The sequence below is a fragment of the Electrophorus electricus genome, chromosome 3, assembly GCF_013358815.1.
Source record: "Electrophorus electricus isolate fEleEle1 chromosome 3, fEleEle1.pri, whole genome shotgun sequence".
NCBI classification, from domain to species: Eukaryota; Metazoa; Chordata; class Actinopteri; order Gymnotiformes; family Gymnotidae; genus Electrophorus; species Electrophorus electricus.
The window spans coordinates 31,167,889-31,178,644 of NC_049537.1; the positions used below are offsets into that span (position 1 = coordinate 31,167,889).

Genomic DNA, 10,756 nt, shown 5'->3' on the forward strand with positions numbered 1-10,756 from the left:
GGACAAAATACAAAAAAAAAAAAAAAAAACTTTTATTTTTTTGCAAATCACTTTTTTTACAATGCAGTTTTGCCTGTATACCACAGTTGTTCTTGGTTCTGGTAGCTATGCATACATTTCGTAAGTAAGCGTATGTTATAGTATTTCAGTCATCTCCCCTCACTGTAAAATTACATTTACAGCTTCTTGAATTGTTTATGAAAAACGGAACACTTCAGCCAGGTAAGTCTTAAGGTCATATCTACACTGATCATTAGCTTAGAAGGAAACACTATTAAGTGAATTAGATATCACTTAATTGTGGTTTAAGTTGCAGGTTCCTCTTAAAAGCTGTCAAATATATAAACCCTTGAACAGTGAAGACACCACTGAAAACAATTGTATAAACTATGCAGTTGTGCATCATATACATTACAACCAGGTCTGCAAAAAGCAAGGATTAAAGACATGAGTTATTGCTTGAAAATGGTACTTATAGCTTTGAAAACATTTGAATTACTCTCCTTCACCATCTGAAAAACAGTGAGAGCCCCGCCCCAAAGACAAAATAAACTGACAAACCTGAGGTAGCAAAGCCCAATTTCATAATTTTGGTTATGAAAAAGATGCCTACCATAGGGCATGTAATTGCAAAGATGGACTTTTCCCTCCAATTCGCATTAAAACTATATACAAAAATGAGAAAAAGGCAGTTTTTTTAAATCTTTTCAAAGCACTGGTCCTGAGAATAGATGCTTGTTCTTACTACACAAAAACAAACAGGTGCATTTATATTCCATCATACAACATATACAAAAGCATTATACCAGCACTATTAAAATAAAAGCAAAGCAATTATTCTTCAAATATGGTAAAAATAAAAGGCTTCAAGAGAATTTATTCTATGCAAATGCAGAAAATATTTAAGTAGAAAAACATGTATGTACATTAATATACACAGGAGAGCTTAGGTATGGGGCCACATCTGAAACTAACATGCATAAATTAAAAGATTTTTTTTTTTTAATTTAACATGCATAAATTAAAAAAAAAAAATAAATTCTTAAAAAACAACTTCTTGGATGCGAATAGCTGCCAAGCTGCTCAATGACAGCAGCTTTCTGTCCTTGTTTTTTTTTCTGTACATTAGACTGGCCAGATTGGTTTGTTTTTGACAGTTCTCCCACGGAGCATGCTTGCGGCCCAGGGTGTGTGGGTGCGTGTGTGTGTGTGTGTGTGTATCGGGTCTGTCAGTACAGGCCAGGGAAGATGCGGTAGCGCACGGCGCGGCAGTACTCCTCCCAGGCTGAGCCGTACTTGCTCCTGCACTGGTGTTCGTCACGGGCCTCGCGGTGCACCAGCAGCACCAGCAGGTAGACCAGGTAGAAATAAGGAATCACATGACTGAAACCTACAACACAAGGAGGAAGGTGAACGAGTGAAACATCTGAGTGCAGCCCCTCTAATGTAGATCTAAACCAGATCACTACAAGCATGCAAGTCCATATTTACCACATGACAGGGACCAGGCTAGGGCCATGATGATGTCACCAAGGTAGTTCGGATGACGCACAAGTCCCCACAGGCCAGACACAATGAGACTCTTTCCCGTAGCAGTTGGAATCGTTTTCAGATCTGATCACAGTCAACAGATTAACAGTTAGATATTTCTCTCCCCTCCACCCCCTACATTATATGTTATTATTTTACAAAGGACAACTGGATTAATTCAGCAAAAGACAAGCACAATTATTTGAGAGAACAAAACGGGGAAAAAAGAAGAAAATACATACGAGACAAGGCAGGATCATAAGGATTTCTTCTGAAGGCAAACTTCTCGGAGTTAGCTTTCCGGAAAATGTAGTAACCAATAGCTGTGGGGATAGTGGGGGAAAAAAAAAGGCAAGGACTTGACTCAAAGACTTACAACCTTCACCCTTATTTTGCTTACACTGATATTAATGCAATTACTCAAAACACTATCAAATATTATCTTGCTAGTATTCTGTTAAATAACAACTCTGTAAAACAAAACCATCCAACCAAAGCTCCCACTTACCATTCAGTAAGATGATGGCAACAATCCAGAACACAGAGAGGTCACTGGGATGATTGACAAGATAATACGACTGACAAGTGAAAGTAAAAGGAACCCAGGCCAGATCTCCAAATGCCAGCATAAACCCAAACCCATCATACACAATGTCCATCATGGTCAGAAGTTTTTCCTGGAATTGAGACATGAGTTCGGCACTAAATAACAGAGCTCTGGACCAGCTAATGAGGAGTCCAGCATGTTTGTGACTGTGAGAATTTTACCTCGTGCCAAAGCCCATCAGCAACCCACAGCAGCTGAAAGCCGTTGATGAGGAGCATGGCAGAGGAAGGGCTGTCTAGGCTCTGGTGCTTCATCTCAGCGAGTAACATAGCAAAGTTGATCACAAGCTATACCACAAAAGGAAAAAAAAAAAAAATAATAAAAAAAAATACACCGTTCTTTTCAGTCTACAAAATAGGATACAACATTAGAACAGGAATTTAGTGTTTTGTTATTCAAAATGGCAATAAGGGTGCAATAGAGGGTGCAATAGAGTAATTAGAAGTTCTGCACAGATTTCTGGAGTACTGAAATTATATAAATCAAAACATCTAAGAGTAACATAGATTTGATTGCTTACCCAACCAATCAGGCCAGGACGCATTTCACAGAAGAACTTGATATCAAAGTTTTTGATTCTTGGGTTGAGTTCACGGCCCATGAAGAAATCATAGATCACATAACCTGAACAAGATGACACAGAATCCTATTTAGAGAGCATTACTGAGTGCTTAAATTACTCCCCAAAAGACTAGTTTACACATCTGAAATCAAAAACTTTCAGCTGATACTTTTATTAAGACATGGATGTTGCAGCCATTTTATTGGTCATTTTTAAATTGTACTTTCTGTTCTTTGTGCATTTAAGCAACAGTGCAGTCACTATTCCTTTCTATTCTGATGAAAGCCTAAATGCTGACGCGTGCTGAATAAAAATAAATCAATTCTCCGCTTGCAGTGCTGCTGGTTTTCCTCTTTTCCCTGACTAAACAGCACTGTTTGACTGCCACCCACCCACCCCTACACACCAGAATTGCCGGCAGGGGCGCGCTCATGGTCAGGGGCCCAGCGAGAGCGGATGAACAGGTAGGTGCTGAGTAGGGTGGAGACAAGCAGGGCTGAGGTGTAGAACTGCAGGAAATGAGCGTGGATGTAAGTGAGATCCACCTCGTAATACATAGCTACACCCACAGCCAATGCACTGAGCAGCAGTGCATAGAATCCTGGAAGACAGAAGACAGGCAGGACCAGGCCATGTGAGACAGACACACACAAACACACACACACACAGACACAGACACACAGACACACACGTCTCAACTCCTCATCCTCTTCAGCACTTCTCTACTTCAGTTCTTTATATTTAATTAGTTTTCCAATTTACAACATGGTGGAGAATTAACTAAGATTTTCTAGACACCAGCGTTTTCAACCCTCTCAGTCAGACTCACCATTAATCCTGTATTTCAACGTTTTTCCATTCTTCAGAGGCATTCCTTGAACCACCTGGGGGCAGACAAGTTAGACAAAGGGATTAAAAAAAGAAAGAAAGACTAAACTGACAAGCTAAATATTACAGGAAATTAGTTTGTCACTGATCCAATACAGCAATGATCTTTAAGGGAAAAATCACTGTGTATCACCACTGTGGGGTTCATCAAATTCCAACAGTGTAGTGCCCTTTGTAAAATGTGTAGTACCAAAGCCTTAAGGAATGGTTTTACTCAGATGTATAGGATTCTCTAAAATCTTATCAGATTCAATGAGAAAGGCATGGCAGTACCTTTCCGACTGGCAGCAGTGAGAGGACAGACTGGAAGAGCAGCCACAAGAGCATGATGGCGAAGACGTTCCAGTCCCAGAGCGAGGGGATGGAGTAGAGCGAGAGGGGCAGACTGGCGAGGCCGACGAGGCTGGCATCCTTCTGACCACAGAGAGTAAGCAGAGCCAGCACCAACACAGGCAGCAGGAGCAGCCAGAACACCACTCCTGAACACAAAGCCACAGTGAACCAGAGGCTCCAAATGCATCAAGATATTAACAAACAAGCAATTTATTCAACAAGAAACTCAGCAACATGGACTTGTGCACAGGGCCCCTCTGCACGTCCCTAAAGATAACGGTGCAGCCGGCTCTTACCAACGCGACCTCCGAACTCCAGCGGGGTGGGCGTGCTGGCCCCCTGCAGAGCAGTCTGGAGCACCAAGGCCTCTGCCAGCTCCAGAGGTCGGCCATCGCCCTGGCCCTTCCTGCGCCGCAGGTTGTAGCGGGTGGATGGCTTGTATTCAGGCTCTTCCTCAGGCTTCTATAAAAGAACCAGGACACCGTGACCAGAGCTCATGGCTTCTCCATTACACTGGAGCAAAATGAAAACGAGTGAAGCAGTTGATATATGTCACTCAATCGCAGAATCCAACAAAGCAAGCCAGTCAACTAGAACATCCTGTATGATCGGACATGAAAACAATGAGAATTTCACTCATGGATCTGCTATTCTCCTGCTTCAACCTGAGCATTTATGAATTACAATTTTACCTAATCCACATTATTGTATGTCATTTTACCATTGTTTTTTATGCTGATTTTCCATACTTGTGGCAAATACTAGATAATAAATCACTTAAAAAAAACTGCGTAACCATCACAAAACCACCTTCATGTCTGAATGCACCAAATCACCAGACTGATATCATAGGTTCACATTAATATGACTTCTGCCTGCTACCATAACATATTTCTAGGTATACTTTAACAATTATAATTGATTTTTATGGGTTTTATTTAAGAAGGCAATCCATACAGTAGACTGTTTAACTAGCAAGCCATCTTTACCGTCAAGCCTAATTTCTGAAGAGCTGAACTCTCAGCAGTCCGCTTTGGTGACTTTCACTTAACGTAACGTCTGCACAAGTCAGGAGGACCAAAAGGAGCAAACTACAATAAGCTGGTCTGATAAGACACAGAGAATCCAGATAAGACAGGAAGCAAGAGAGCGTACGACAGAAGTAGCCACAGGGTTTCTAGGTTTTACCTGATACAGATGATCCGGCCTCCTTAGGGAAGGTAAAGACCTTTTCCTTTCTGTTTAGTGTGTGACATTATTTATTCCCCTTTAGCTGGTGAACTTTTTAGTGATATTCTGGGTTAGCAGACTAACAGAATCAACAGAACAGAATAGGAAGCCCCTGCTCATCTCGAAAAGACTCACCTCCTCCCACCTCCTTCTAAACACATACCAAGTTAATACAACACCCTCCCCCAACAGGACAGCACACCACATCTCACACCCGGGACAAAAATGTGGAGTGGTCCTGCTAAGCCAGATGAGATGCCTGATGCAGGAAGAAGGCAGAGCCTCACCTCATTGGCTTTGCCATCTGTGGCTTTTTCCTCTTTATCCTGTTTACTGGTGGTGTTGTTCTCTTGTGGTATTACCTGACACCAGAGCACAGGGCAGGTATGAGGGAGGAAAAAAACAGAAACCAACACTCAGCAGTTATGTTGCATCAGAATGACCCCCAAAACCGAATCACACACACAGGAAACTGTTACATCTGATACATTTTCTCTGTTACAGAATATTCAGTTTTAAGATTAATTGTGAGTTTTGACCCATCATATATATACTCCATATAATTCATATACTTATCCAGAAATCGTGCTAATTAAAATGGGCAAACACAAAATTGCCAGTTTATTAGATAAACCTTTAGGTACCAAATCCTTTCTAGGTCAGTTAAAATAATGAGATTATGTTAAAAATGTGTTTATATATTAAACACATACATAACAGAGAATACTGTATTTATAAGCATTTGCATGACAGCATTTATAAGTGCATCTACAATATAACTAAATAGGAAAAGAACCCAGTTATCACCTGCCCTTTGGACAAATTGAGAACTTAAAAAAGAGTCTGTTCAAAGCTGACACAGCATACAGGTTCCCATTACTCAGCTGAATTGAAGAGTACAAAAGTGGTACAAGAAGTAGTGGATTACAACTGTTAACCAATTGTAAAATGCATGAGAACCTAGTACAGCTATCGAGTACATGAACCTTGTGAAGTGATTACTCAGTGTAGGTTAATGACAGCTAAGCACCTGCATGTGTGCAAATAACAGTGAAAAGATTACATTCATAGACCTGTTAAATCAATCAGATTAACATTACACCAGATCCTCAATGGCACAAAGGTTGCTGTCATTCTTAACTGCCTCCAAAAGAACTAAATAATTTAAAATTAATTTTAGGTTCTCTGTTTACATCTTGTTCCAATTACTGACTAGGTTTTTATCACACAAAAACTGAAACATCCACAGCCAAGCTCATCTAAAACCATCACTTACATGATGACAATCAAGGAGTGACAGCTGGCTCTCTCTTGCTCACGCACGCACGCACCCCACCCACACACACCCACCCACCCACCCGCACGCGTGCTCTGAGTGGGTGTCCTTACCACAGGGGTGAGTCGCACCTCCAGCACCTCTTTGAGCTTCACCTTGAGAGGCTCTGAGGTGCGGGACGAGGAGCGGCGAGATGTCCTGGCAGGGGAGCGCGAGCGGCTTCGGCGGGAGCGTGCTGGTGAGCGGGACCGTGAGCGGGACCGAGAGCGGGACCGAGAGCGGCCGAGGCCCTGCCTAAACCCAGACAGGCTCTACAAAGATAGAACAACACCCAAAAGGACAATCCCAGATGCATTACAAACAAGTCCAGATACAATGTACTCTTAATGTATGAATTACAAGCATGTTCTGAAAGTTATGGATATTCCTGAATACACTGCAAAACTAAATTATTCAGTTTCATATAGGTATGCCTGTTTTTAAATTTTAAAACAGAACAGCACCAATCACTTAAAGGAAGAAACCACTATGTAGATGGAGTCTGTGGGAGTTGAGAAGTGCTTACTTTGACATCATTCTCCTTCAGCTCCAGCTCTGTGCCGTCTTTATAGATGACAGTGTAGAGCAGAGTTTTGGGATCAAAGCTCAGCACCATAACCTCATAGTAGAGGTTACTGCCAGGCCAGCGGCCCATCACAGTCTCTCCTTCCTGAAACCTGACTGGTGGCATCCTTCACCTGCACCACAGGTTAATACAGGTCACGAATGTGCATCAACACCATAGCAAGACAGCATGCGTCTTCATAACACAAAACACAGATCATTGGCCAATCAAATGCCTCCTCACATGTAGTACAATTATTTAAAACTTTCAAAGTGTAAGAAAAGTTCATTAAAGCTTCCAAATGAATATACACCTTAAAACGTCTCTACTTACAAGCACTCTCTGAAAACCACCGTGTAACAGATGTAAACCTTGTGTTTTTAAAATATTAAGGGCATTCCACAATACGTTCTTTCAAAATTTCATGAAGGAAAAGTATGGATCGCCATAATTGCATGCAGTGAGGATGACAACAGTGTTGTGTTGTCAGTGGTGGCCGTCTCACATATGCTGACAGGCCTGAACCCACAAGGCTGAAGTACTACTATCACTTTCACCCTGTAGTCTGTGCACCAGTCTTTTGTAGCCTCTTTAGTGGCCTTTGTAAAAAGGGATTCCAGTAATAATTACTTTTACAGTTTCATAACCACTATTACATAATTACTAACCTTATTTCCTTTAAGATTTTTCCCCCATCTAACTTTTCAGTTTTAACAGTAATTCTTAACACATGTATACTACCCATATCTGTTTTCAGATAGTATATTTTGCTTTGATATATATTACACACATTCACACAAATTTAAATATTACAAAATGTATGAAAAGTCCACATTAGCCAAACAATACATGATGTAAACTGGATACAGGAGACCTTAACTCACCAAAAATCACAGTCCCTACATTCTTAACTGAACAGACACCCCAAATTCTGAGTTGTGGCTGAGTCCTTGCTGACTTCATTACGGTTTCAGGGTTTAAGTGAAAAAAATCAAGTCAAAGTTTGGAGAACATAGACAGGCAGGGATTCCCTGTTTGACCCCCCAACCCTTTGTCAAGCAAACTCAAAACAGCATATTATCCTAGAGGATGCCCTAAATACGTTATCACACCAACAGGCCAAAAGAGTTAATACCATCCTAAAACTGAAAACTATTAAAGGCGCGCGCGCACGCACACACACACACACACACACACACACACACACACACACACCTTCAACATTATGGTGTAGTGTGCAACAATAAATGAAAAATTACCGTGGCAGATACTTAGTAGTTTTTTGGGGGGGGGGGGTTTTAAATTCATTCACACTGGGTCAATCCACACAGCCACACGGTCTGCACTAACTGCTGACACTGAGTACGTGACAACGTACCGGCCAGACGCTGGATGCGTCCAGATGCTGCTCCTTTAACAATAGCTTCAAATGACAACTGAATGGAGGGAAAACGTCATGTGTTCAAACGAGTGTTAGCTAGGGCAAGCATGGCATTAGTCTAGCTCCTATAACTGCACACACGTTAGTGAAAACGTTGATTTTTACCAATGCTTATTTTATTTCTTAAAACGTATAATCCCAGATGACAAGCAATGTGACAAAATAGCTACTGCTACGTTAGCTAATAATTGGGTAGCTTCTGTTAGCGATGCTGTAGCATGATTTAATTGCGCAACACACTTTTGTGAGCACGTCAGCTGTTGGCTAGCCAGCCTGGATTAAAACTGCATTAAGTGCACCAGAGTCCCGTGACAGTGGCAGGTTTGGACAGCCAGGCTACAAAAACCAGCAAGTTGGTTATTAGGAAACAGGCGCGAGCTGCCCCGCGGACCAAGCTAACGGAAATAAACGGATTCGAAATACCTCGCGCGCTTCTCGGATTTCTACTAAATACTTCGTTTGCTATAAAATAACAGGCGCTGCATCTCGTTTTAAAGACAGACAACATCGTATATCTCAACCGCTGCTGCAACTCAAACGCGAACTTTCCCAGTCTAATTCAGACTCCCGCAGCTGGATGATGGTTAGTTATAGCTAAGCTAAGATAAGCTAAGCTAAGATAAATTTAACGTTAGCGGTCGCTGCTAAGGTCCAAGTACCGTTATCAGTTTAATAAAGACAACACATTAAACATTTTCAGTGTGTAAATAAAGACGGCAGTTCCTACCTGTTAGAAAAAAGGAACAGTTCTTAATACCTAAACCAAAGAATTATCTTTATAACAATTTTACACAACTAACTAAAGCTAGTTATTAAAAATACAGTCCGAGCGCGTAGTTGGTTCCTCCCAATCCAGACGACTCAACCTACCAGAATCGATGAAGGCGCGAAGCTCAGTGATTGGCTGCTAGTTTGCTAATTTAAACTGACTAATTTTGTGATTGGATGACGGGGGATTTTAAATCGTTCTTGCGTCCAATCGGCATAGGCCTTGCAGATCCGCTGCATTTATTTGTTTTGCGCTTTTCAAAATGGATTCTACACTTGTAAGCGGGGAGGTTTTGATATGAGAGATACAACGTAACATTGATAAGGGCTTTACATTTTCACATTACGAGCCGATTAAGTTATAACACTTCCTTGTTATACTAAATTGACATTTATTTATTTGAAACAGGTCCCCAAAGTGTCCTGTAGACTTTGCAGTGTATGGCCATAATATGCTATTTAACATTAATTTATATTGACTTAATACATCTGTAAATGTACAAGAATACGTTTCCTGAATGTCTTGGAAAACAAATGGGCTGCGAAAGGTTGGCGGCGATCATACTGATGAATCATTTAATGGCATCAGAACTGGCATAGAATTACTGCACTAATAAACTGAATGTTTCCCTGGTTTAACAAACGAACAGAAATGGATCCGTTTTATTCCTCTATATTTGAAAAAAAAAGTAAATGATATATATGAATGGGGGTTATAACCATGGTGTCTAAAAATGGGAAAATAATTTGGTTAATTTTAAACTTGAGTTTCCAAATAATGGCATGTATATCAATGTGTTATATGAAATGTAGAGTAATACAATATTTATTAGGTCACAGTGCAGCAGCACAGTTTGGCTTCCTATCTAGCATTAGTTTTACCTCTGTAAAGCTGCATTTGACCTTAAGACAAGCATTCTAAATGTTCAGCCGCTAGCCACTTGGCTGAGAAAGGCCCAGATGCATGTGTAAGAGCATTAGGTCACTGTATCCCGCCCCTGCCTTGGTAAGTGGGCTTGCGTTAGTGCGTGCTCAGGGAACGTTGCAGTTACGTCGAGGCTTCTTCCTGTTTGCTTAGACTGAAGTGCTGCAGCCGAAACGTGCAGGAGCAACCGCGGTGTAACAGGGTCGTGGCATACAAGACGCGATCTTCACAAACTGAGGTGTGAACTTTGGTACACTAACTTCAGACTACCATCAGCCAGCCTAGCAAGTACCCGATCATTACTAACCTTAAACTTCCAATGACCTAAAACAGTTGTTAAAGATTTGAAGATCTATATAGGCATTTATTACTGTTTCAGTTCAAATATTGTTCAAACTTGATGTAAGGTCATTTAATTTTGAAAATTCTTCTCGTTCTTATTGCTTTAAAAGATGGACTTATAAATTGATTTCAGCAAAGGTTGCATTTACAGCATTTAGCTGACACTTTTCTCCAACGTAACTTACAATTATTACTGAGTACAACTTGAGTCCTTGTGGGTTAAGGGTCTTGCTCAGGGGCCCAACAGTGG

The 10,756-nt window shown here is 41.0% G+C and overlaps 1 protein-coding gene across 1 annotated transcript; it reads right to left on the minus strand.

Moving 5' to 3' along the window:
* Nucleotides 1-15: 15 nt before the first annotated feature.
* Nucleotides 16-9,324, minus strand: lbr (lamin B receptor). The gene is made up of 14 exons (XM_027022460.2): nt 9,199-9,324; nt 6,992-7,163; nt 6,540-6,737; nt 5,438-5,512; nt 4,217-4,382; nt 3,861-4,066; nt 3,529-3,583; nt 3,106-3,300; nt 2,658-2,761; nt 2,299-2,424; nt 2,039-2,207; nt 1,773-1,853; nt 1,492-1,614; nt 16-1,390 (listed from the first exon to the last, which is right to left on the minus strand). Exons 2-14 carry the CDS (start codon nt 7,154-7,156, stop codon nt 1,230-1,232), a joined length of 1,824 nt encoding a protein of 607 aa, XP_026878261.2. The 5' UTR covers nt 7,157-7,163; nt 9,199-9,324; the 3' UTR covers nt 16-1,229.
* Between the last annotated feature and the right edge of the window lie 1,432 nt (nt 9,325-10,756).

What these genes read in the sequence shown, in the direction of transcription:
- lbr (XM_027022460.2), bottom strand. Translation starts at nt 7,156, where the DNA reads ATGCCACCAGTCAGGTTTCAGGAAGGAGAGACTGTGATGGGCCGCTGG. An exon ending in CGCCCCTGCCGGCAATTCTG is followed by an intron (nt 2,762 to 3,105) that starts GTGTGTAGGGGT and finishes CATCTTGTTCAG; the next exon opens with GTTATGTGATCTATGATTTC. An exon ending in TGCCATCATCTTACTGAATG is followed by an intron (nt 1,854 to 2,038) that starts GTAAGTGGGAGC and finishes CTATCCCCACAG; the next exon opens with CTATTGGTTACTACATTTTC.